We start from the raw sequence: 25,253 nt of genomic DNA, 5'->3' as shown, positions 1-25,253 counted from the left end.
GAGGTGAGATCACGGATGCACCGGCGCGCTCATTCCAGCTACTTCATATAAGACGATAATCCGCATGAACAAAGAACAATAGGCTTTGGTTTAGATGAACGCGCCTAATGTAAAGCGTAACTTGGGCCTCGTCTCTACTTAATACCTTGGGTTGGCTAGCGCGCGGTGAAACAGCCCAGCAAGTGTGCGCTCGGCCACATAGCCGAGTCATCTGGTCGACTGCGATTCGATGCGATATGCAGTGTAACTACATTGACCATGTCGATCTAGATGGTGGAGTCCTGAGATCTTTGGAGCCAAAGCACCGGCGATCAATGTCAGTGCGCTCTCCCGATGTACAAAATAAAGTTGCCTCGGGCGGGGAAGGTCGCCAACAATCCCCGTCTATAGATAGATAGATAGAGACCAGTGTTAGCGGAGACCAGTGTTGCGCGATTAATTCCTGATTCCGCCTGTCAAGGTTGCTGACGAGGAGGAGCGGCGCTCGTAAGACAATTTGATCCATAGAGCCTTGTGTTCCCTCACAGCTCTGCATCCAGGAGCTGCGATGTGGTGTGGAGGCGAGAGACAGGACAGGCGCAACCACCAGGCAACTAGACCATTCGAGAGCTACACCGCATGCCGAAGGAATGAGGTACAGCGCAGTGAGAGGGCACGGATAAGGCAAGTGTGCTGACCACCGGCAGCAGATTTGTACGTAGGTGTATTGTGTAACACAGAAACGGCCCCTTCATTCGCTCCTCTGGGATTCCGCCCCATGACAGGCATCCTACAGTACCGGCCTACGTCTCACTTGAGAGAACGATCTTGCATCCTCTCTGCGAGTCGTAGAGAGCTCCTCAGATGTAATTTTGTGATTGGTTCTTATCTTGATGATGAGCAATGTAGAGCGTCACGTTAGGTTGTTGGGGCATTACGACAGCCACCGTATCAAGTCAAATTCGAAGAAAACAGAATCAACCCGATGGCCCGCCTGTGTATGTACATAGTGCATAGACAGTCTTCTACAGAGCTCGATGCTCAAGTGCAGTCTTTGAGACTTCTTTGAATTTTCCCCAATTGTGAAAGGTCCAAAGTCAACTGAAATCGGTTTTGTGCCCAGAGTGCTGGAAACATCGGTCGAATTTTGAATTCCAAGACTCTTGTACAATGAGCTTCAAACAATATAGAATCGTGGCCTGTATTGTGCTGACTACAAATATGTTCAGTACAGACTCCGTGTTCCTCACGATGTATCGTAACAAAGAGAATCATTTCTGTTTGCGCCCTTCCGGTCTAAAATGTGTGTACTATCAGTCCGCACGCTAATACCTCGGACGCCTCTGAGGGAACCCCTACGGCCGCCGGACGTGGGGTTTGTATCCATTTTCTACAATTAGCGGACGTACCAAAGCTGTAATTCTTGTGAGAAAATCCGATTTTTGAAGCATTTATGTCAATAGATGAGTCCTGGCAGAAGTCTGTGCTCACACAAAACTCATTAGGGCCGCGTAAGTTCTTCAACAATTGCATTGCGGCCATAATTATTCGGCGATATTCTTTTTTCATCGCATATATAAACGTATGTCACTCGATGTTGAAATCCTTAAATCCGATCATGCGTCAAACTTTCAAAGCACATTCCTATGTCCATGGCTGCTCATTACTGCTTTTGATTCTCGTCTCCTTCAGCCCACTGAGCCGTTGAAAATCATCAACAATCGTGAAACGGCCGTTCCACTTTCCTACGAGCACTTGACGCTGTGGCATGATGTCAACTTGAAAAATGGGGCTTAGTCAATCCATCAACAACGATCTGGCCGCTGCTAAGCTGTCTCCATCTCAATCTGAAGGAGGCAGCCAGAGGGGGACCTCCGTCGAGCTCCCTGAGAATAAAGAGCCTCAACGCGAATGGCCTCAAGAAATACTTGACATGATATGGAACGAAGCGATAGCTCCGTGGTCCAAGAAGCGTGTGATTGTTCTCGATCATGTGGGCGGGAAGACATTCGTATGTGGAAATACACGAGATCTTGAGGCGGGAAGGCTTGTTGGAAACATCAGGCGACTCAACAGAAAAGCACAAGATGAGGTCAGCTCTTCCCTGCGCAAAGCTGGACGAGAAATGTTTCCCAAGGTGCGCGATCCTTCTAGTGCCCGCCGTCATGAATCCTTCAAAGGACTATTCGCCGACTTCGAACACGACATTTTCTTCCTTTCGCTGGGTTTCCTTTATGGACGCTGCAATGCTCTCAACAACCTGAATTTGTATGCTCCGGATGCCCCAATCGACGAGTCGTCTCAAGACCCACCCCAGCCTGCACACATGATGCTCCCTCTGATACTCATGATGGCTGTTATCGAACGAGTCTTCGAAGGAGATATGCCATGCGTTGGTTATTACGTACCCCCTCATCACCCACCCAGACCAGTCCGTGACTTTGGGCGCCTCCTCGAGGTCTACCCCCGGAGCGGGCCCCCGCGAATGCTCACTGTTTTAATCCCCCGAAGCGTCAATGAAAGGGGTTTAATGGTCGACTACGACGATCTGAAGCGTAGGCCGTTCGGTACATCGATGGAAGCGAAAGCATCAGTGTACGAAATGGCAAAGTCTCAGGAGGACAAGAAGCGGCTTAGGATGGTTTATAACGGATGGAACTTAATATGCCAATCAGCAGACATACAAGGTGTGCAGCTCCCGGCGCTCGAGTTCGCTTGTAGCCGATCCTAGGAGCGAGGGAGAAGGAACTGTGCTTTTAGGTGTGATAGTGGCCGGTGATACTTTCAAGAAAAGTTGAAGCAGGCGAGAGATCTTAGCTGAATAGCTAAGGGAATTAATGGTAGTCGATCCAGCACTGATAATCGCAACTGGTAGGGGAATTCTTATGGATGAGAAATTAGAAATGAAATAAAGGCATTTTACCATTGATATGTATCAAACGTGTTCAAACAATCCCTTCGTGCTCATCTGTAAATGAGACATGATGGATCAATGCGATTTTTGGCATCCCCTTGACTCTTTTGAGGCCGCATTAGTCTTTGTCACTTCAGAATCAGAATAAATATTGGTGTTGACATCTCAGGACAGCGAAATGCCAGCAACTAGTATCGCTCTCACAGGGCCGACTTTTCTGCCTGGCCATGCACTGCTCAATAAAGCAAGCTCCCCCTGCAACGATACTGCAAATGGCGCAGAGGCATGTGATGCTGTAGTGTAAGATACAAACTGTTTGTAAGAAGTTTGTCCAAGCGGTTGTCTCCTCTGACTTCACCCTGCCTAGGACGTAATCGGCTTCATGGGTTCACAGGGGATCTATTGAGTATATCGTTGCCCGTAGTTCCACATGTAATTATATCAGGCGAGAAGTAATATTGAATGCTGGCAAGATTTTGAGCAGTCAGCCGGGGCAGCAAGGCTCAAATTACGTCTGCTTGGGTAAGGGAAGTGAATCACATATCATGCAAATTCAGCCTCGAACCCACCACAGGTTTTCGAGTTTCGAGCCCACTCTTGCCAAAACAGCAACAAAGCAAAGTATTGCATGCCTCCCATCGGCATGATTCTCTCGTCACCACAAAACATCTGCTCAAGTTATCTGCAAACAGCACAAAATAAATAGCAGCAGTCACTCAAGCCGAAGGAACAGCAGAAGCCACAAGGCTGCAGCTCATCCAGCATGCATCAAAGCACCCCACGCAGCGTGACTTCTGCCATCGCTCTACTTCTTTTACTCTTCTCCCTCATGAGAAGTACAACCGAAGCCTACTCTCTGATCTTCTACAGCGAAGGCGACACCAACTGTCACTTCAACACAGATGTAAGCCGGCTCGTCGCCGCTCCCCCCCTCACAGTTCCTCCTGATTCTGAAGCTTCTGATTCTCCCAAATCGCCTCAAATGAGCGATTAAGTTTGTACTGTTACTGACTTACTCAAATCAAACAGCACATTGGCTGCTACGAACACCCCGCCGGCACCTGCTGCCACAGCCACGCACCATTCTGCGACAGACTTATGCTTGGTCTGAACACCTCATACCCGAGCCAAAAATTCACGCAGTACTTCATGCATCAGTCTCAATGCCGTCTAAGCGCTGGCGCAAGCTACTGCACGCAAGGCGGACCTGACGAGTCGGCCCAGTGCTGTATCCCACTGCCTACTGCCAGAGCAGACATCGACAACACAACATGCTCGGGGTTCTGGCTGAATGGTGTCACTGGCGCGTCGCCACCTGGTTGGAAGGCTGAGGCTGAGAAGGAAGCCGGAGACTGCATGGATCCAAACTACTTGTCCTACAACGACGGCCTCGAGGTCAGGAAGATCTACCTCCCACACGGGACGCTGCAGCAAGCTCTGGACGCTTACAAGGACAAAAACTTCTCAGCCTTGGCAATGTTCAAGACGTTGACGGAGGTCTATGGAAATGACACAGGCATGGTGTCTGGGACGAATTTGGCGTGAAGAGAGGGATTCACTTGGGTGGTGCCCTGATTGGACTACAATTTGAGTTGACAGATCATGATAATTCTAGTTCAACTCGAGGGTATATTTGAGTTTATCACGAGTCCGAAGAAGAAGAAAACCCTCATAAACGCGATCCAATGTAACATTGGGAGGCAGTGTGAAGAAGAACCCGGGATGTGGTAGCCTCCGGTAGGAAGGGGGATTTTATGATCTTCATGCAACCCATATGTGAGTGGGTGGAGTCGTCCTGAACGCTAGATCTCCCAAAGTGACCTCTGTGCGCAGCTGTAGGCTCGAAATGTCACAGTCATTGTTTGTTTTGTGGCTTGTGTCAAGCTGTGAAGCTGTGATAAAGCAAGGTTCATTGGCCTCCCGAAGCCATAGCAACTGACCAGCAGAGCCCACAGTACACATTAGGACCAGGGTATGATTCCGCCAGAGTTTGAAGCAGTCATAAAGGATGGTCCGTCGGCTCCCCTGAACCAGACACATGCTCAGAGTCAAGGTTTCTGGCCACCATATTAGTAGGCAAATCAGTGGTGCCTGTGAATTGGGTTTGCCTTTGTTGGGCAGACAGGATTCCATTGCACCTCGGTGCCCTGTACTCTGCTTGTAGTGGTGTGACAGGCTAACTTGGACAACTTATAGCCGGGAAGCTTTTGAGCTTGACGGCTCGGGAAGCTCAACTAAGACGTGCCCATTGTTCTCTGAGGATTCCATGACAACCTCCTCACAATCCTCGATCCCAACTCCATTAGCGAATTGGGTGACCACGTAGTCGACCGTTGATCCTTCGGGCCCGAGCGCAACCATGGGCGCATGCCATATGCCGGCACCATAGGTGACGGCCTGGTCGGTCGTTGCAATAAAAGCCTTGAGCCGCTGCAGATCGGGCTGGCTCTGGGCCTGGCTGTTGTAGTGGATCCCGCGGTTTGTAGGCGCTGTGGCCTGTGAATGGCCGGGACTCTGGCTGGCAGATGAATCCGAAGACTCGAGGCCAGGGGCCACAATAACGAGATACCCGTGCTCATCCAGCGGGTTGACAGGGCCGGATGTGCTGAGCGGAGCAAAAGTCTGTGTGGTATAGGGATGGCGTTCGAGGATATCCACCTTGAAGACACGGGAGGACGGGGTGATTCTGTGAGATCTGCTCTGGTGCATCCCCAGCTTTCTCGCCCCGCACACGAACATGTTCATGACGGCGACGCCAGGCTGGCCGCTCGGGGCCTGATCGTACTTGTTCACCATGCGGGTGATATGCTGATACTTGATGGCAGACCCTTGATTTGCCGACACAGCGGCCAAGGGCAGCGGTCCGGCCCCGGCGAAATTGGAGGGGTGAAGGCCTGGCCTGGGGTTCTGAATAACCTCGCCAAAGGGCGCAAAGGCGTCGCCTTTGAGCGGCTGGGCTGTGACTACCACGTCTACCCCGCGGATGGATATTTTGAGCGGCGCCATCATATATGCCGTAATAAGAAGGATGCCACGATGCCCTCCTTACGGGTTCCAGGCCGGCGGTGTGTGGAAGAAAGTCGGCGGCGGATTTGTGGTCTGGACGGCTCCACATGTGCAGAGAGGCGGGAGAAATTTGGACCTCGAGCCCGTGCTAGCATATGTTAGCACACGTCCAATGCTCTGGTGCGAATCCACAGCAAAACGGCTCTTGGCTAATAACAGGATGCAGCGCCCCTGGGAAACAAACACGAGAAACGCTCGATTTCCACCTCGGAGGATCCGAGTCCATTGCCCAATCTCGCTGTCACCTCTCGTCAAACATCGACTGCCAAATTGATCCTGCCCCTGGCGTCGACTCCTTTTTAAATATAGCGTCGACAGAAAGCGGCCAGAAATGGTCAATCTCGCATCCATTTGTATGTGGGTCGCCCCAGGTGAGTTATATCAAGTGTGAGATGCCTCTTCCAGTGAAGCACGCTCTCACTCTGCGTATTCTCGCACACGTCCCCATTGTTTGACCGCCCCCTTCCACTGGAGCCGACAGGTGTCAAGAATATCTCTTCACGCTCCTGCAAAAGTTGTTGTCTGTTCCTCTTGGGCCACGCCATTTTCTTCCATCAATCTCCCCCAAAAATCTGGAGCTTTTCACTGCATCTCAAGCCGTGGATCCTACGACATCTGGAACGCAAATCTGGGCCTGGTTAATCCTCACCTGCCAGTTGCCGTCTCACATTTTTAACAAGACCACAACACAGCCTCGAAGAGCACAATGGGCAGCTCGCACAGTGATATAGCGGCCTTGGTCCAGTCCAGCACGGCCTGGATAATCGGTGCTTTCCTCCTGTTGATTCTCGTCGTCGTAGCACTGTCCATCGGTCTGCGAATGCTATATGTTCGCAAATGGAAGCCACGTTACGAAATGGTCCAAGATCCTGCCAGAGATGTGGAGGCAGGTGGCGCGCAAAGCCGGCAGAGGAAACTTTCTGAGATCGACACCAGCTATGCACCGTCTACACCAGCACCGGCGACCGTTGTAATGAGGCCGAGCGTGGATGAGGGAGAGATTGCGAGGAGCGAGGCGCTCCACGGGTACTACGAGCCGCCCTCGGAGGTCACCTACAATTCGGCTCCGGGCAGCGGCGAGGACAGGAAGACCATGTTCTCTTGATCTTTAGCTAGGAGTTACAGATGGGAGTGTTTCTGCGGCTTTGAGGCACCGGCAGGTCCGATTCGAATGGGTTCTTGGTTGACAGCCTCAAAGGTTCCCCGGTTCCAGGAGGAAGAAAAGTAGCCGAGGAAATTGCGCCCAACTGGGATCGGACAGAACAGAGCGACAGGCAGTGGACATTTTTCGAGACAGCATCGAATCGTGGTATGAGAGCCACGAAGTGCAGCTGAACTCTGAGCAGGCGAGACCACAGATACTCAGCACTTCGAGTGCAGCGTTGCAACAGGTCCGAGCCGAGAGGATGGAGGCTTCGTCTCTAAACAGGCTTTAAACAGGCTTTTATCCACAAGAAGACTGTCTGTTCTGAACAAGGAACAGAGGAGGAAGAGCAGCACCCCATGATCACGTTTGCCCGTCAGATCTGGTTAAAGGGAGAGTGATAGCACAGCCTGCTTAGAGAAAGCACAATACAACGGATGCTCAGACAGCTTTCTGCGTTCGACGAGTAGTTCCAATTGCGAGGTTGCCAGGCTTCTACATTCTTAATGGAGTCCGAGTACCCTACACCGTCAGCTATTTGGCCAACGGATCAGGTTTCTGCATGTCAGTGCTTCTCAGTGGGAGTGCAGCGATAATCACCCTCAACGCAACGCTGCTCATCTTTCCACTGCTACGGTGGACCACTACAGAAGGCGAAGTCAGTGTCTGCAGTCTTGGAGTAATAGTACTATTCTACGCTTCAGACTCCGAGTCAGGCATAGCCTATATTCTTAGAAAGCTACAGTTCGGCGAATTATCTCCGTAGCTGATTCAGAGTCGTGACCACCGAGGGTTTCTACCGCTACATATTGGTCACTCCGTATTTACATCTCATAGCCAGGTAATTCAAAATAAAGAGTAGCCATGAAATCCATCAAACGTGATTTTCATTTACATTGCAAGGTCTACCTTAGTACGACATTGAGAATTTGGAGGCCCCATCTAGGAAAGTATAAAATAGGTGCAAGAGTATAGTGCAATATACTAATTATAGCTCGCGACGGATAGCCCATTTCTTTTTGATTGTACTCTTCGCCTTGCCCAGTCTCTGCAAACTGCTGCGAAGCCCACCTGAGCCAATAAGTACTAAGTACTGTGTTCTCAGCACAGAAGAATGTTGAAGAAACTGTCAAGGAAATTTCTCAGTGAACACTACGTCCCCATGCCATCTCTCCTTCCCGAGCTGCGACGCGAACAGTATACTGCTTGAGCCACGTCTCACCGCATTACAAGACCATCATAACACAGAGAAGCCGCATCTAAGTAGTCATAGTACGATCCCTTCCAGAGATAAGTGACACAATCAAGTCATGACAGTTTCACCAATTAGAAAGAAACACAAGACAAAGTGCGTATTTATGTGTAGAAGTGACCATTGAGGACAACGAAGTCATAGAAACCAGATACTACGCTGATCAAGTACATGTTGGGTATGCCGCGTTGAGTCTTGCCTGAGCCAAGACTTTTGCAAATCTCATATGGCGCTTGAGATTACTCATCCCTCCACCACGCGGATTTTGTGCTGGGACATGATAGGTGCTTCAATCCGAGTGATGCTGCATTGCTAGGAATTACTATTACCAATAAGTCAAAAGAGCTGCCGAAATATGCAATGTAACACACGAGATGCGGGAGGATGAGCATTCGAACGCTGTCAGCAATGTGAACGGAACGCTATTCGCGCAGCTAGTGCTGATCATGGTCGTTTCAAGAAGAAGGTAGTACTTACCAAGACCTTGTGATAAGACGAGTGATGACACCCGCTGTGCGTTATTGTATAAGAACTATATCTGATGTACGCATTTCGCTGCCTTGTTTTCTCAGTTTATCTGCGGATAGTAGTCTAGCTAGTGGTATTTCCCATTTGGTGTATATCTAAGCCAGTAACCATGACATTGATACAGTACGGCCTTGTAGCCATTGCGCTCATCGTCCTCACCAATCTCCTGAAGCAAGCAATATCCTCCTCCCCAACTGCCCCTTTCCCAAAGGGTCCGAAGCCCCTCCCATACCTGGGTAATCTCCACCAGATACCACTAACCAAAGCCTTCCTCGCTTTCGCGTCGTGGTCCCGCTCCCCCTCGACCTCCACTTCAGATGGCATCGTCGGCTTACAACTCGGTCCCAAGGCCCGCGTCGTCATCCTGAGCAAGTGGACGCACGTGCGCGACCTCTTTGACTCGCGCGGCAAAGGGGCCATTTATGCCGACAGACCCTTTTTTGGGATTGCTGATTATGTCATTCCTAAACCGCCAGGTACAGACCTCCACCTCGTCTTTGCGCGGTATGGTGCGAAGTGGAGGCGGGCGCGGCGGACGGTTGTGGAGTTTCTGAGCGAGAAGGAGACCGACCATGTGCTGAGCATCCAGGATGCCGAGAGCACCCAAATGATGTGGGAGTTCCTGGGCCTAGGCGATAATGCCGAGGGAGACGGATTGATCGCGTACCATCGTTACGTGCTGCGGTATTTTGGCTCTGTGATACTCGCCAGCGTCTTCGGCCTCAGGAGTAAAGACTCGGACGAGAAGAGCAGAGTGGGGAGATTCTTTGCTATCCAGGATGAGTGGGCTGGAATACTCGACCAGGGACAGGCGCCACCGATAGATATCTTTCCGTGGCTGAACTACGTGCCTGATTTCCTCACGCCGTGGAAGGGCTGGAGGGAGCGAGCAAACTTAGTGAAGACGAACCAGAGCAAACTGTACCATGAGTTGTTCGCGGAAATGGAGGCAAGAGTGAAAGCTGGCAAGACGCAAGACTGCTTCTTGGGCAAGCTTCTCATTAGCCAGGACGCTGCTGTCAAGGCCGGTCGGGACAAGGACATTTTTACACAGCTGGAGTTGGACTATATCGGCGGCTTCCTTATGGAGGGCGGTGCCGACACCACCGCTATGGCTTTTGAGACGTTCATACTGGCTATGGCAGCGTATCCCGAGCTACAAAAGCAGGCGCAAGAAGAAGTTGACCAGTTTTTCGGCCAGGATAAGATGCCGCACACGGCTGACGGGAAGAATTTGCCCTTCCTGAAGGCTTGCTTTTTTGAGGTAAGTATGATATCTCTCAGATCTGATTCGGTTGCCCCTGATGAAACCTATTGAAACTTTCCAACAGGCCTTGCGCTGGCGACCGTCTTTCCCAAACGGTGTTCCCCATGCCAATACGGCCGATGATGAATATCAAGGGTTTTCAATCCCGAAGGGGACGACCGTGATTGCGAACACGTGGGCCATTTCTCACGACCCCGATGAGTTCGATGAACCTGACTCGTACATGCCATCCCGATACCTCGCCAACCGCTTTGGATGTAAGACCAAAGAAAACGACGCCGGAACCACAGAGGCCAGCCAATTACTCGACTCGGCCTCTGTCGATGCCGCTGAAATCTCCAGCTCCGGGCGAAGGCAGACCTACAGTTTTGGTGCGGGAAGACGTGTATGTGCGGGCCAGCGAATGGCCGAGAACAGCAGCATGATGAACATGGCGAAGCTCATGTGGTCATTCGATGTGGTCTACGGAGGCGTTGGAAAGCCTGACGTCGACGTTCAAAGAGCATGGAGGGACTCGCTCCTCACCGGACCAAAGTTGTTCCCGGTGAAATTCATCCCTCGGAGTGAGAGCAAGAGAAATATCATTAGGCAAGAGTGGGAGAAGGCCGATCAGTTCCTTAGCCAATTTGAGTAATCATATTGATCCTAACGAATTTGAGCTCGGATTTCCGCTTCACGGCCACAATATCTCTGGGATAAGTAAAAGGAAGAAGGCCCTATAGGATAACCAAACATGGGATAATCTCTTGTGGGACAGCTTTGTACAGGATAACCTCCTGTAGAAGCAATCTGCATGGGCACATAAGCCACAGAAGGCTCCGCAATGACTTCTCCAAATCTGGCGGTGTTGTTTCAAAGTGTATGTGATAAATTCAGTTCTGCCCTACTTCGAGGTAGATTTCTCGGTTTCCGGTTGGGCTTTCTGTTTATCTTTCAGTATCCTACGCGCCTAGCTTACCCCATCTCACCAATAAACCCTCCGCAAACTGCCGTTTAAATATGGATGACCGAATATTACTCGAAGGGCGCTTTCGAGTCTGTACACAACCTGTTCATTGGGTTTCAGGCTCACCGCAGCCTTTCCAAACGCTACCAAGCATGAATTTTGCCAGCATCGAATCTGCCAATCCCAGACGCTCAGCCAGTGATAAAAAGAAATTCTTCCATTCGGAGCTCGTCATGTATCATGTTCCATGATACGAACCGTTCAGTTGCAGCCTAGATAGCCGTCCGCAGTGGCGCTTGTACCATGCGGCTGGCATCAGCCGGTATCCTGACAGCTATGGCTCGAGCTGTGTCCAGTCCGTACACCATCACAAAGGCTGTGATGATGGCCGTCATGAATGCGACGAAGAGCAAGTGTTCGAGCCCGTATCGGTGAACATTTTGGTAATGTGTGGGTGCCAAAGGACCAACCATCTTTTTCAGGGGCTCAATGTGTTTCTCTCTCCGCGTCTTCTGTGCGATGTGAAGTGCCGGAAGGCCATCCATACTCCACGAGTTCTTCAAAGCCCAGTAGTCGGGCATGGCCTCCTTCTCATTACCTTGCCTGAATCTCTCATCCTTCCGTTCAAAATGATCATTGAGCGTTGTCCTGTGCTGTTTGTACTCGTAAAAGGGCACAGAAAACCCGCATGAAGTGCCAACCTGATGAACGTCCACGATAACTATAGCTCTTGACCCGGGGATGGTCTTGACGTCGTTCTTCTTGACGAATTCGTCGTAAGCACTGGTACCGCTCTCGAGGACGCGCCCGTGGCCGAAGATCCGCAGGATGCGAGCCGGTCCTTCAAACGCGTTGAACATGACGGTGATACGGCCATTTCCAGGCTCGTATAAGTGGGCGATTGTTTCCGAGCCAGAGCCGGTCAAGTCCATATACCAGAAGGTACGCTCATCGAGTACACCGAAATAATCACCACCTTTGGGAGATATGTTCACGTGCCCTGATGCCGCCAGCGGCGCGGTGCTGACCCAAAACATGCGCTGCTCAAGGATCCATTTGAAGAGCGACAGGGGAATTGTCTCGTAGAAGGCACCCATTTTGCAGGTTGTGTACCATCATCTGGATGGCGAAGTTGTTGATGAGGTGAGATTGATAACGTGCCGGGCGGAGGTGCCACTTGAATTAAACGTCTGCGATGACGCATCCAGCGACATCGGACAATACGACTTTGGCGGACAACCCGACGTACAAATTATATTCTCAGCTCCTACAGCAGCTGTGCGATTTGGGTATTTTGCTGATTGATATTCACGGAGGTGATTGACCGGGAGAGACAAGCATTGAGACACTGTTGGTTGGAATACTCCACTGGAACAGACCCGGTCGTTGTCATTGACTTTGTTCACGGAGGCAAAGCGGAGCCCATGCCAATGTATTTACGCGGAACCCCGCCTCGAAAGGGCGTCACAGTCGAAGGGTGAGGGGCAGCCAACATTAGCCTGCAATTGACATCCAGCCAGCTCCATACCCACCTGTGCAGCTACATGAGGTGATATCTTTGAGAACGTGTCTCAATTGTCTCACTTGTCTCACCTGACGAGCCAAGTGGCCCCTCCCAGGCTTAGAAATCATAAACGACACTCTGTAAATCACAAAGTGCATACAATAAATAGTTCTCCAGCTGCTCAAGACGGGCAGGCCTTTAGATCACCTCTGCCGAAACCGAAGCTCACATCAACATGTCGACACCCACGCCTGTGCCGATTGCCATTATTGGCGGAGGTATATTCGTGAAAGAACAGCATTTGGTTTGTGCCTCCCGCGCTCTTCTGCCCCGCACAACGGTTGGTTGAGATTGCTGACCGAGAGTCCCAGCCCGCTGTGCTGGCCACGCCTCTGCTGTCGCTCAAGCTCATCTACTCCCGCTCGCTCAAGTCCGCCAAGGAGACTTCGGGGCTCCTGCCGGCCTCGCACGGTGCTGTCGACCTCTATTCAGAGGATTCCGGCCCGGGCAAATCCTACAAGGATGTCCTCGCGCGTTCCGATATCGTCGGCGTGCTCATTGCCCTCCCAATCCGGAACCAGCCCGAGTTTATCGAGGCTGCGCTCAAAGCAGGCAAGCACGTGTTGGCGGAGAAGCCAGTCGGGCCTGACGTCGAGTCGGCCAAGAAGTTGATCTCCTGGTATCGAGAGATTGCCGCGGAGAAGAAGGTCACTTGGGCGGTGGCCGAGCAGTTTCGATTCTTGCCCAAGTATGTCTGGGCCGCGGAGCAGGCGCGAACCTTGGGCAAGGTGATCGGTTTCAATTTCAGAATCTTCCAGCTGTGTGGTCAAGGTGCGTACAAACGCGACCCGCCGGTGACGCAGAGCCGATGCTGACTAATTACAGACAATAAATATTTCAACACCGAGTGGCGGAAGAATCCTACGCATAACTTTGGTTTTATCCTTGACGGCGGCGTTCATTCGACTGCGGCCGTCCGCAGTAAGCAACCCTAGGACATCGTGCATCTTCTATCCCTGAACCAGAAAGACCGCTGCCTCTGTGCCCTGTCGAGTCTCGGCGCCTGAGGTGGCCTGTGTGCATGCATGGAGTGCCTATGCCAGCTTCATTCGGTATGACGCTGGATTTAATTATTGCAATGGCTGACTCCTGGATGCTGTAGTGTTCCTCGGCGAAGATCAACCCCAGACGGTTATTGGATTTTCGTCTCTAGTTCAGAAGCACCTCGCACCGGTGGATACGCTTTCTGCCGTCATCAAAACCAAGTCCGGGGCAGTAGGTAGCTTTACTTGCAGCTGGGGTACCACCATGAAAGCGACTGAGTACACTGTTGCTTGCGAGAATGGCAGCGTCACGGTCGAGGGCGATGCAGGCTGGATTCTCCACAAGGATGGCCGAAAAGAAGAGAAGGACTTCCCATTCGTTGTTGGTTCTGGCGTGACAGAGGAGGTCCAGGCTTGGGGAGCTGCGATCGCGGAAGGCAAGGAGAACTCGCTTCTCACGCCTGAGATAACACTGGGCGACCTGGAGCTGTTGGAGTATATGTTGAGAAGCGCCGAGGATGGTGGCGCTCCGAGGAAGCTGGAGCTTCAATAGGCTGAGTTGAGCTCGAGCTCTAGCTCAAAGTCGAGCTGCCGTACGTGGCTCGATTGGTCTAGGTCCAGCAGTGAAGCGCTAGCGATACCTTCAAAGTTGCCCATCTCGAGATCACCCCAGGTGTGCTGGTAGAATAGTGATGGCTGTCATCGATTAGTTGCGATCGGTAGCAGCCGAGCTCATAAGAATGTGTGATATTCGTGCACAGTCGTAGCATGCACGAGGCGCTATGTGAGCTCAGGCGGGAGGCGAATTTCGTCCTGGCGGCCATCAAAGCTTGGCTCGTTCGGCTCCGACCAGGATGCGCTCTAGACCACGTCTCATTGCATCGTCCATTCCGTTGACATGTGGCCGTCCAGTAGCACGATCGACAAAGACGTGGACGAATTCTCCAACACTCTTCACGTCATCACAGCCCTGCTCGAATAGCGCGATCTCGTATGTGACTGAAGACTTGCCGAGCTTGTTGACGCGAAGGGCCAGTTCCGCAACAGCGGGGAAAGCGATGGAGCTGAAGTAGTCGTTGTGAGAGTGCACTGGTTCGTCATCAGCATGTCGACTGGACTTTGACAGCTGCTGGGCTCATGGTTAGATGCCTTACCAACAAGCCCGTACTGGTCTCCATCCTTTGGACGCAGCCCACAATGCTGGATGAGGTACGTGTTGACAACGGAGTCATACAGGAAATTGTAGACCGAGTTGTTCATGTGTGAATATCTTGTATAAATGAGATTAGCTGACTTGGTCCCGCGAGCCGTTTGCCTGGCAACGCGCCAGAGCTCATTTCAGGAGTCTAGTAGGTAGTTACTGGTCATTGTCCGACCACCTGGTGCGGTACTCAAGAAGAAAAGGATATTCGCCACGGCGGCGGGTCCTGAGCCGATCGAAGCTGGACATGGCCGATCGCGGGTCTGATTGTCGCTGGCGTCAAGAGCTGCTGGGGCCCCGCGGCTGGGGCTGGGTCGTCCGCGTCTCTTATATAACAAGTCAGGGACAGCGCGCTCGCCTTGGGAGGCTTATTCAGGCTTATTCAGAGGCTCGGCAGCTCGGCCGGCAGATCTGGCGTCCTGAGTCACTGTCGACGAGCTGATGACCCGTTCTGGGAAGGGTGAAGGCGGGAAATAGACCGGGGATGTTAAAAGGACAAGGCTGGCGACTCATGCCGTGGGACTTAAAAGTACGTGAGTACGGATCCTCGCGCCCTCGTGGGTCTCTGGGTAAGGGGACGAGCAATGTGCCGAGGCGTCCTGCATGAACGATCGAGTTTGACACTTGACTTTAAATCAGCCTTGAGATGAGATCTCCCCCATACCCTGCAGGCCCAGATCTGACGCCAATATAGCGTATGTTGGGGTCCAACTTCATCACAGGGCGCGATGGAGAAGTTGTTGATCTCCCGGCAGTGTCCTCCCGCCCACGTCCACGTCCTGCCAGATTCGCCCCCTCAAACAGCCGAGGCTGAGGCTTTGTCAGCCGCCACGCTAACGAGGGGAAATTCTGCCGCCCATCCTCTCCTTGACCGCCCAAAAGTTGTCGAGACATGACATCGACGTCGACCTCAGTGCTCCAACCCAGGCTGAGCTTCACTCACCCTCATTCATTCCTTTCCTGATGCAGGACATTGAGTTCACGGCACTGCGATATTTCCGACAATCACGTTCTCTTCCGTTGCTCTACGGCGCTTCTAGGCTGCCCTACGGTCGGCAAATCTGGCGACTAATAACCGGCTTCTTGTGCTGTTCCTCACGCGCGTACAGCGGGCAATAGCGACTCCGATACCTGCCAACGTCATGCAAGCCGACGATTCTGCCAGCGGAGGAACAAGCAGTCCATCAGGCGCTCCTCAACAAACGGACAATGGAGCATCTGTCGACGGGAATGCGCCAGCTGCCCAGCACTCAATCTCAGCCGCGGCCTCCAAGACCAAGAAACCTCGGGTGAGGCAGAAGCAGAAGCACAAATCGCCTGCTGCCAGCAACACGCATGCCGACCCGTGGCCTCGGCCCTATTACTTCGAAGATGGCCTCCGTCGAGTGAAGCCCTATCACTTCACCTACTCCACCTGGTGCAAGGAACGGTGGCGCGAGAGAACACTGATCGAAATTTTCGAGTCTGAGTTCAGGGACCGCCCACTCGAGTACTACAGGCGGGCCATGGAGGGTGGGGAAGTGGCAGTGAACAACAAAGCGGTGGGCCCTCATTACGTCCTCAAGAATGGGGACTGCATCACGCACACTCTTCACCGACACGAGCCTCCAGTCACCGCCGACCCCATCGCAATCCTACACGAGGACGATGACATGATTGTGCTCAACAAGCCATCTGGTGTCCCTGTCCACCCCTCAGGTCGCTACAACTTCAACTCGATCACCGAGATTATGAAGTCCGAGAGGGGTCGCGACTGGCTGGCATATCCGTGCAACCGGCTGGACAGGTTGACAAGCGGCATCATGTTTGTCGCGAAGAACCCCCCAGCCGCTGTCAAGCTGGGCAATCAGATTGCTGCACGAACTGTGCGCAAGGAGTACATAGCTCGTGTGATTGGCGAATTCCCGGACGGAGAGGTCGTTTGCAACCAGCCCATTCTCGCAATCTCGCCTAAGCTGGGCCTGAATCGTGTCAGGGCTAACGGGAAACACGCCCGTACCGTCTTCAAACGCTTGGCATACTATCCGCCGCCCTGTGAGGAGGACGTCCCCGCCCCCATCGGGGAGGCAGACAAGTCTGCGGGAAATGGGCAGCCATCGACAAGGAAGAAGGGATATTCGATCGTTCGATGTATGCCGGTGACGGGCCGCACCCACCAGTTGCGGGTTCACTTGCAGTTCCTGGGCTATCCCATCGAGAACGACCCAATTTATGCGAACCAGAAAGTCTGGGGTTTCGATCTTGGCCGCAACGATTTCGATGCCAGTCTCAATAGCGATGAAGACATCATCAGCCGGCTCTCCCGGATGGGTAAGGAGGATGTGGCAGAAGCTGTCGCGTATTACGATGAGATGATTGAGGACTACGAGAAGCGCAGGGCGGAGAAGATGTCTGGCGAGATCTGCGACGTCTGCAAGACTCCTCTCTACACGGACCCTGGCCACCACGAGCTCACGCTGTGGCTGCACAGCTTGCGATACGAAGACAAGGACGGGAAGTGGAAGTACGTGAGTCCCCTACCTTCGTGGGCACTTCCCCCAGAGGGTTACAGTGGGCCTACGGAAGTCGGAGGTATGGAGGCCCTTGTCAAAGCAGTGAAGGACGTGAATCCGGAAATAGTTGGAGGGGCGGACACCGAGACCACCCCGTGAATATTGACAACCTTGGTATCATTGCGTTCATGCAATGCCACGAGCCATCATCTCCCTCGCCCATTGTGTGGGCGGGATATCCGGGGGGCACAGCACCTTCGCGATCAACCTTGCGGGCCGCTGCTGAATAGGGGCATGGTGTTGACCCAGCAAGGCGCGGCGCTAAGCAGGCGCCATTGAGCCCTACGCTGAGACCAATTTGAACGCCAGGGCCGCGCGCGCCTCCAGCGGAGCTGAACAGTGCCTTGGCCGTCAATCTTCCGACGGGTCTCCGCCTCGTCGCATCCATGACATTAATACCTCTTGCACAGTACGAACTGTTGCTTGGCCGGTTCTATGCAGGAGAATCAGAATAAAGTTTCGTCAAGCTGCAATTCCAAGCGCATCTTGTTTCATAACGCGCGCATTACCTCACACTGCGTGTCAATGGACCAGCCCTGTAATAAGCTCATATCAGCCCTCCTCAGCTCGACTCCTGCGATCTCGGTATGCAGCATTTCAGGTCCACGTGCCATCTCCCACACCTCTGGGCGGCTGAAACCTGCCCATGGGTCCCAACAAGCGACAGGAAATGAATGATCATCTGGAGACGATAATAGCACAACACCTGTTCCACAAAACCGGGACAAGCAGTAACAGCCGCCGAATTATTCCAACGAAACTTCCCAGATGTGGTGCAGATAATTTTGAGCTACTTCGGGTCAAGCCCAGGTGACCACCTGAGATGCATGCCTGCCGGACTGGGACCGTTACATCGTTCCCAGTGAAGTTGACGGATTGGGTTGTCTCAAACTGCTTTACAAGAGGTTCATGAGAGGCGGCGGAGGTTGTTAATTTGCCTGCCCGGTGGATGGAAATGGTGATCCATTGGCACCGGCGACTGGTCTGCCGGAGACAATGGTTGTTGGAGTCGAGCCGATTTCGCCTCTGCGCCATCGTGACTAGGAGAACACGCCGCCTTTTCGGCCTGCCTACCGGCGCCACTTCAAGCATATTTGCCCAGCCGATCATGCCATCAAGGCGACGGAAGAGTGACGGCACAGTCACACGTGTCGGCACGGGACACTGATGCAGTTCTTCCCAATCCATTGGGCTGTATCGTAGCATTGTCTCGGAGCGGCAAACTAATAACAGTTCAGAATAGCTAGTATCGTCTGAAGACAGAAGAGAAGTGGCAGTGTCCAGCAGCCCCTCCCTCACTGTGGATTTTTTCAGTCCCGTTGCGAGACGCGCAAGAAGCAGGGCCCAGGGGACACACCAGGGGGCAACGGCCAGCCCGTTGTGGTGTTAGGACAGGATGAAGAGACTGTACTGTCTGTTTCCGAAGACATGAGCTCAAAAGGCTTGTACAGCGGATCCGCTTCGTCACAGCTGGGACGTGTCTCCTCCCTCCTCCCTCCTGCCCCTGCTTCCTCCCCACTCCCACCTGCGGGAATCTTTGACGAGAGCGACTGTCACAGGGCACTGACCAGCGGTACTGTGGCCCTCCCTGGCACTGGTGTCCGCAGGGTAATCAAGAAGTCGGGTCGGGTCTAACATGAATTTGGAATAGCCCGAAAGTTTAATCTGCCCAGGGCCCGGAGACTGCCAAGCTGATCCCTTCACCATTGGGTGCCTCTATACCCTCACTGGGTCTCCCCAGCCCTCATGGGGCCACCTTCCCTTTCGTCACCCAGCCGGGATCCGCTGCACTGGCAGCTTGCGACTGAGGTCTGGAGAGGCTTGCGCAGATGCCCGAGAGAAATACGACGAGGCGTGGGGAATGCCAAAAGTCTCAGCGTGCCAGAGGCTTAGAGCCACAGAGAGCTCCTGCTGCTCCTTCGGACTTCTGCCCCTCCTAGCCTCTGCCCACCTCCTCTAGCGGTCACGGCTCAGGACCATCGTCTTTGCACACACCCCTCCCCCCGGCTCTCCACGCCCCGTCTCTCTGGGACAGATGGGACAGAGGATCTGTATGTTGTTCTCGATCCGTCCTAGCTCGACCGCTCTCTGTTTGGCCGTGCTCCCAACTTGCTGGGCCTGGCTAGTGATCCCTGGACATCTCAGGAGCAGGCCATTTCTCCCTTGTACCCTGTCAAATACTGTGGTACATTGATGCCATGTCGTTTTGCCGGCCGGGGGGCGGTCTACCACTTCAAAGCACACGCGCAAATCATAGTAGGGTAATATAAGGCCCAAGGGGTGTCCCGTAACGGGGCCCGGTGGACCTCGATGAGATATAGCTTAGTTCGAATCATCCTCTTTGTGCATTCTTCTGTCCTTCTACTCTACAGCACCAATGGCTTACGCAACGACATCTCACGTTCGAAGCTCAGCACCAGTCCCAGCGCCCATCAACACCAACATGACCATGAAGGAAGACGCGGCGCGCCAGACATCCGCGGAGCCGCCCAAGACTACCAAGCGGAAGGGTAAGGAAGGACCCATACGTACCTGACGAGTGAAGCGGAGAGAGTGGACTGACTGACTCAACGGCACCACCAGGAACACGAAGCGTCTCTACCTTGACACCCTCACAGCTTGCTCGGAAGAGGGCGAATGACCGTGAGGCGCAGCGTGCCATCAGGGCCAGGACAAAGGAGCATATCGAACGCCTGGAGCGGGAACTGGAGGACCTCAAGGGCAAGCACAACCGAGACGACACGGTACAGGACTTGATCAAGAGGAACAAAGCCCTCGAGACCGAGCTCAAGCGACTGAGGGAGAGTATGGGAATCCCACACACTGACCCTTACCCAAATTCTGGTGAGAGACACTGAACGGCCCTGCAGTGGCCTTACGAGGCTAGTTTCACTTAAGCGTGCTGCTAACCGCAACTCTAGTCTATGAACAAGGGCTTCCGTCAATGCCCAGCTCTGGCATTCCAAGCCGGTCTTCATCTTACGGTCATTCGATTAGGGCATCGCCAGATGGATATGGCTATTCGCACATTCCAACGCCTGAGCCATCCGAGCCTTGGGCAGCTTCTATTCCAGTCACTGTGCCTTCGACTGTTTCGAGCCCCTCGTCATCGGGACCCATTGAGGATTATGGATACATGCCCACGAGCGTGCCGGCTCCCCTGATGGATGGAGTTCCCGTGGCTCCCACGAGCGCACCGTACCACAATGATGTGGAGTATGAGGATGGCGTCGACTCAGGTAAGAACGACTCAATCACACAGCCCTACCATTGCCCGCCCGCCCCCCTGTCACAACGAACTGCGGGTCCTGTTCTGACACGTTATACAGATCACGGTTTCCACAGACCAGCTTCAAATCACGTTTCTTTGCCCCAGTCTTACCCGATGCACCATCACCAACATCAGCAATGGAACAACATGTATGGCGTTTACTACCCCCAATCACCTTCGCTGTGAGGGTTGAGAGGAGAGCTATCTGAACGCATACGACATCCACGAAATACGACTACCAACGGGGACGCGTTCTAGAAGCATGCTATGTCGATCACACCGCTGGCATGCAGGACACTGACAAGTAACGAGGGTGCGTTTTGATGGCGATTTGGAGACTAGGCGCACTCGGAGAGAAGGCCGCATGTGAGGAGATGCACCACTCGAGAGGCCACCACCCCTTGTCAAACTCTATTTGGTCTCTCTCGACTGTGGCGACCAGCCCACACGGCCAGACTCAAGGGCAACGCAACAGCAACGACACTGCAGCAGCAGAAGGTTCCCTCTCTACACTACAGCCCCGCCTGCGAGCCTGCTCTCTGCCTGCATGCAACTTTCGACGTGAAGCCTGACAGATAACACCAAACTTTATTCCATCTGACTTCTACGTCACTTTGTCATTTGGGAACCTGGCCACCAACCTCCTCGACAACATCTCTTCCCTGTCCTACCGCTCGGATACCTCTTCCCCTCCTTTCAACTCCCAAGCTACCCCTCGCCAACCACATGCCATCTCACTTCTTCTCGCCTCCCCGAGCGATCACCGACTCGGGTTCCCTAAGCACCTCGAGTCAGGAACATACTATCGCCAGGTGGCCATGTCACCCTGGGCTGCATGGAAGCCTGCACAGAATATTCGAAGAATCTTCTTGGAACATTCCGTGGCACAAGGCGAATGCCTTCTAGTCCCGAAGAGGAAGCCTCAACGAACAGTGATTGATTCAGGGCAGAGCCGGTCTCGAACATGAGTCCTGAGTCGATGCCTCTCATGGTCGACAGAAGCAATTCAATTCCCTCATTGAGCGGTGTCCGAGTCGATCACGTGTCCGAGCTTCCGTCCTGTCGCTCCCCCTACCTCGGTGGTCGTCGCCCGACCCACGGGGCTTCCCACCAACGGGTTTCAAACTAAGCAGCAGTGTTATTCTGGGGCTAGTGTGTGCACCTCCGGGGGCAGGGGTCACACACTTCGCACACAGACGTTTACCACCTCACAATCATCTCTATCTCACACGCACACCCGCAAGTATACGCACGCACACACCTCCTCCACACCGCATTCAGACACACATCGAGCATGGGGCGCTGGGAAATCTCACACCTTGGCGTGGCGGAGCAAGCATAAAATGGGCCGGCAAATTGGACAACAAACTGGCAACGCGCAAACGGATGGGAGGCAAAGATACCAAGGCGGGTAGGATTTATGCTTGGGCTGGACACTTTTTTCGTCTTTTTTTATCTTTTCTTTTTTATTCCCTTTCATGCGGAGGAGTTTTGGGCAGGGCGCGGGGTGGGGAAGGCGCCTTTACAACAACAGACAACATTCATCTTATCTTCCAAACTTCGCTATTACGCGCACCAGCATTGGAAAGGGCGAGAGGAAGGTGCACTAGGAGGACAGTGTTTTGGGTGGCATTCTGTTTGACGATTTCCTGCTTTTGTTGTACGAGTTGATGCTTGGGGCCATGGCTGTCTAAATTGGGAACGTTTTGCACATTATCCTTGTTCTTTTTTTATATATAAACCACACCAAAGTTGGCACAGCATCTTAGATACCTTACTTTACGGCACTTGGGAGCGGGATGATCCTATAGCTTCTCACAGCCGTCTTCTGTATTGTCTATATTTGAATCTCTCTTTAGCGGAAATTACAAATTATCGCAATACAAACACACGCTCTCTGTCCGGTTCATCCCACCAAAACATTTCTCAAACGTCGGCCATTGGTAACTCCGCAACTCCGTTGGTGTATCTTATGGCAGAGCCGGATATTGGGGGGATGGGAGGGGTGGGGAAGACGGAAAAAGATACAAGAGAGAGATCATTGCCCATAGGGGGAGCCCGAGTGGGCGCCCAATCCACGGGGACGGATTTCACAGCTGGATCAAAATTGACTTGGCGGCAGGCACTCAAACAAGGTGTGTTACTTGTCGCGCAGCCCACCCACAGTACAACAACCTCGCAGCCAACCCCGAGAGACCGATATCGTGGCATTGGCAGTGGAACGCTGGCCCTTCTGACGCGCTGAGTTCACAGCTCTCTCGCCCGCCCAGCATCATACGGGATATGCTCCGGTGGGGGCGGAGAAATGGGTAAAAAGCAGGGGGGCGCAGGTAGGGCAACACTATTTTTTACAACGTCTTAGACAGAAAGAGACAAAGTACGGTAGAGAGGCCTGAAAAGAATTGCTGGGGGGGGGGGCAGGCGAGCAAGGGCATGAGCAACAGCCAACGCAGTTCAGACGATTTGAGTTTGTCGATACGCCAGGGGGGGAGGGGTGGGACGGGCCACCGAGCTGGCAAAGTACCACAGTAGGCAAGCAAGCAGAGAGAGCAAGAAAAGCTGGGCACGTATGGTTCGCGGCTTGCCTGCCACGGGTAGGGAAGACAGGCGGGCGTGCAACCCTACCGCACGTAGGTTTTCCGGGGCCAGCTCACCATGTCCCTTCACCTTAGCTGCCCGACCTAATACCATCATTCGAGATCGTGGGAGGGGTGTTCCGAGGGGTGGTGCTGCCACATTCCACGCCTCACCGTGGGGTGGGGGGAGAAAGACACACACACACGCGCATACACACGCATATACACACACACACACACACACACACACACACACACGCAGCGAGAGGAGGGTAGAGGACGAGGGCCAAGCATGTGCACCCGGGGAGCATGGCGACCTTGGATCAACCTTGGGTGACGCCGCATTGGTGTGGGCTGGGTTGCCTGCCGCGCGCGACGACAGGGAAAACCCAAAAGATGAAACCACTCCTGCCATCGTCACATCGTCGACTTGTCCGCCTGCTCCCCTCGCATCCGGGTGGTTCGTTTGCCTTTGGGATGATGAAGGTGCCATGCAACTGCGCGGCAGGAGGAGGGTGCGTGTGACAAGCCAAGCTTCAGATCAGTGGCGAAATGCAGCTGTTTCTCATTTCTTCGTCCATGAGAATTCCCAGACTTCTTGATGTTGGCCACATCGTAAAGTTTTTGCGTTCTTTGCTCTGCTGGGCGTGCCAGACAGTCGCCGCTGACGTGCCCCAAAGCTTCTTTCCCGAATCTCCATGGCGCCGTCATAGCAAAGTTTAAACAATGGCCCGAAGGGCCACACCACCCACACCAGTACCCGCACACAGGGCAGAACGGGCAAGGCTAAAGGGCAAAGGCAAGAAATCAAAGTTTTGTTTATATTGCGGCTCGCATCAGAACGTCGTCCGAGAGCGGCAAGCAAGCAAGCAAGCAAGCAAGCAAGCAAGCAAGCAAGCCAGCCAGCCAAGCAAGCGAAAGCCAGAGGGGAGGGTCAATCAAGGAGGCCAAGGAGGGGGTGGAGGAACACACGACAAGGTACCCGTTCGCGAGCCTACCAGCCAACTGGAAGCATCGAGGATTTAAACTTCGAGAACCTTGCTGATTCCAGCGGGAAGTGTCGTCACAAACAGGTCATGCGTGATATCCGCATCGAGAACATCATACTGCAGATGCTGAGCGATTGTATCAGGTGTAGGGATCGTATGAGCTCGCAGCACTCGGACGAGTGTTAATTCTATCTGTCCCATGGTTGGCGCAGATATTGGGCAGAGGAAAAAAAAACATCTGAACAACAGTCTCGAGATAACTAACTCCATAGGTGCTAGCACTCGGGCGGTAAAGCTTCGGGTAGGGGAGACACACAGTCAAAGAGCTGCTGGGGGCCCTGGGGCGGTGACCCCTCCTTACCCCTTCGTCATCGTGCTTGGGAGCTAGGGAACAAGGTTCGAGCAGCTGCACACCATTCCCACTGGTCCCAGTCCCTGAGCTGGTTTTGGAGCTCTCTCAGTGGCTCTCAACCGATGCTTCAAGCATCCCGTCTGCATGGTGACAGGCATTCCACAGGACCCACCGGAAGCAGGCCGGCTTCCGTATCAGGACCTGCATTTGGATATGAAAGTGGCGTGAGATTATTATCGAGGTCGCGCAAGCAAAACCTTGTCAGCCGTTGATTTCTAGAAACCTGCATAGAAGGTACCCCGAGCAGTAGCCCAGAGTCTCCCGTGCGGCTGGGCTCTGGTCACAACGATCATGCCTCGAGGGGTGTGCAGGCCCATGGCGTTGCGTGCTGCGATGGTTGCTTTGACGCCCCCCTCGAAAGCAGATCGAGGGTTTCGGCATGTGGGACTCGAAACCCGGTCGAGTGCTGCAGGGCCGGCCAGTATAGCGTCGGGATTTCCTAATCCAAACGTGGTGCCACACACCGTAGTAGTAGTAATATCAAATTCGCGGGCATGGGGGCTTGTCGCCCGGGCCGGGTTCTAACCGCCTTAGGCGCGGTGGGCTTCTATTTTCACCACGCGCGTCCGGTCCTCGGGCAGCTGTTGCAGGCATAAAACTGCGAAGGCG

General features: G+C 53.3%; 9 protein-coding genes across 9 annotated transcripts; 7 read left to right on the top strand and 2 right to left on the bottom strand.

Moving 5' to 3' along the window:
- Nucleotides 1–1,765: 1,765 nt before the first annotated feature.
- J7T55_001149 (uncharacterized protein) lies at nt 1,766–2,710 on the top strand (the record flags this gene model as incomplete). The annotated part of the gene is made up of 1 exon (XM_053140436.1): nt 1,766–2,710. One exon carries the CDS (start codon nt 1,766–1,768, stop codon nt 2,708–2,710), a length of 945 nt encoding a protein of 314 aa, XP_052996794.1.
- A 946-nt stretch (nt 2,711–3,656) lies between these two features.
- Nucleotides 3,657–4,438, top strand: J7T55_001148 (uncharacterized protein; the record flags this gene model as incomplete). The annotated part of the gene is made up of 2 exons (XM_053140434.1): nt 3,657–3,797; nt 3,923–4,438. 2 exons carry the CDS (start codon nt 3,657–3,659, stop codon nt 4,436–4,438), a joined length of 657 nt encoding a protein of 218 aa, XP_052996793.1.
- A 645-nt stretch (nt 4,439–5,083) lies between these two features.
- J7T55_001147 (ureidoglycolate hydrolase) lies at nt 5,084–5,899 on the bottom strand (the record flags this gene model as incomplete). The annotated part of the gene is made up of 1 exon (XM_053140433.1): nt 5,084–5,899. The coding sequence occupies one exon, from the start codon at nt 5,897–5,899 to the stop codon at nt 5,084–5,086; it is 816 nt and encodes a 271-aa protein (XP_052996792.1).
- A 766-nt stretch (nt 5,900–6,665) lies between these two features.
- On the top strand, nt 6,666–7,064 carry J7T55_001146 (uncharacterized protein; the record flags this gene model as incomplete). The annotated part of the gene is made up of 1 exon (XM_053140432.1): nt 6,666–7,064. The coding sequence occupies one exon, from the start codon at nt 6,666–6,668 to the stop codon at nt 7,062–7,064; it is 399 nt and encodes a 132-aa protein (XP_052996791.1).
- A 1,928-nt stretch (nt 7,065–8,992) lies between these two features.
- Nucleotides 8,993–10,784, top strand: J7T55_001145 (cytochrome p450; the record flags this gene model as incomplete). Its single annotated transcript, XM_053140431.1, has 2 exons — nt 8,993–10,147; nt 10,215–10,784. 2 exons carry the CDS (start codon nt 8,993–8,995, stop codon nt 10,782–10,784), a joined length of 1,725 nt encoding a protein of 574 aa, XP_052996790.1.
- Nucleotides 10,785–11,368: 584 nt separating this feature from the next.
- On the bottom strand, nt 11,369–12,193 carry J7T55_001144 (pyridoxamine phosphate oxidase family protein; the record flags this gene model as incomplete). Its single annotated transcript, XM_053140430.1, has 1 exon — nt 11,369–12,193. One exon carries the CDS (start codon nt 12,191–12,193, stop codon nt 11,369–11,371), a length of 825 nt encoding a protein of 274 aa, XP_052996789.1.
- Nucleotides 12,194–12,835: 642 nt separating this feature from the next.
- Nucleotides 12,836–14,196, top strand: J7T55_001143 (nad-binding rossmann fold oxidoreductase; the record flags this gene model as incomplete). The annotated part of the gene is made up of 4 exons (XM_053140429.1): nt 12,836–12,904; nt 12,972–13,431; nt 13,486–13,581; nt 13,763–14,196. 4 exons carry the CDS (start codon nt 12,836–12,838, stop codon nt 14,194–14,196), a joined length of 1,059 nt encoding a protein of 352 aa, XP_052996788.1.
- Nucleotides 14,197–15,986: 1,790 nt separating this feature from the next.
- On the top strand, nt 15,987–17,495 carry J7T55_001141 (drap deaminase; the record flags this gene model as incomplete). The annotated part of the gene is made up of 1 exon (XM_053140428.1): nt 15,987–17,495. One exon carries the CDS (start codon nt 15,987–15,989, stop codon nt 17,493–17,495), a length of 1,509 nt encoding a protein of 502 aa, XP_052996787.1.
- Nucleotides 17,496–19,773: 2,278 nt separating this feature from the next.
- Nucleotides 19,774–20,853, top strand: J7T55_001140 (uncharacterized protein; the record flags this gene model as incomplete). The annotated part of the gene is made up of 4 exons (XM_053140427.1): nt 19,774–19,906; nt 19,980–20,240; nt 20,318–20,635; nt 20,726–20,853. 4 exons carry the CDS (start codon nt 19,774–19,776, stop codon nt 20,851–20,853), a joined length of 840 nt encoding a protein of 279 aa, XP_052996786.1.
- Between the last annotated feature and the right edge of the window lie 4,400 nt (nt 20,854–25,253).

Source organism: Diaporthe amygdali (assembly GCF_026229845.1).
Source record: "Diaporthe amygdali strain CAA958 chromosome Unknown NODE_6_length_1560011_cov_65_102424, whole genome shotgun sequence".
In the NCBI taxonomy this organism is placed as follows: Eukaryota; Fungi; Ascomycota; class Sordariomycetes; order Diaporthales; family Diaporthaceae; genus Diaporthe; species Diaporthe amygdali.
This window is presented reverse-complemented; position numbering and strand designations above follow the sequence as displayed.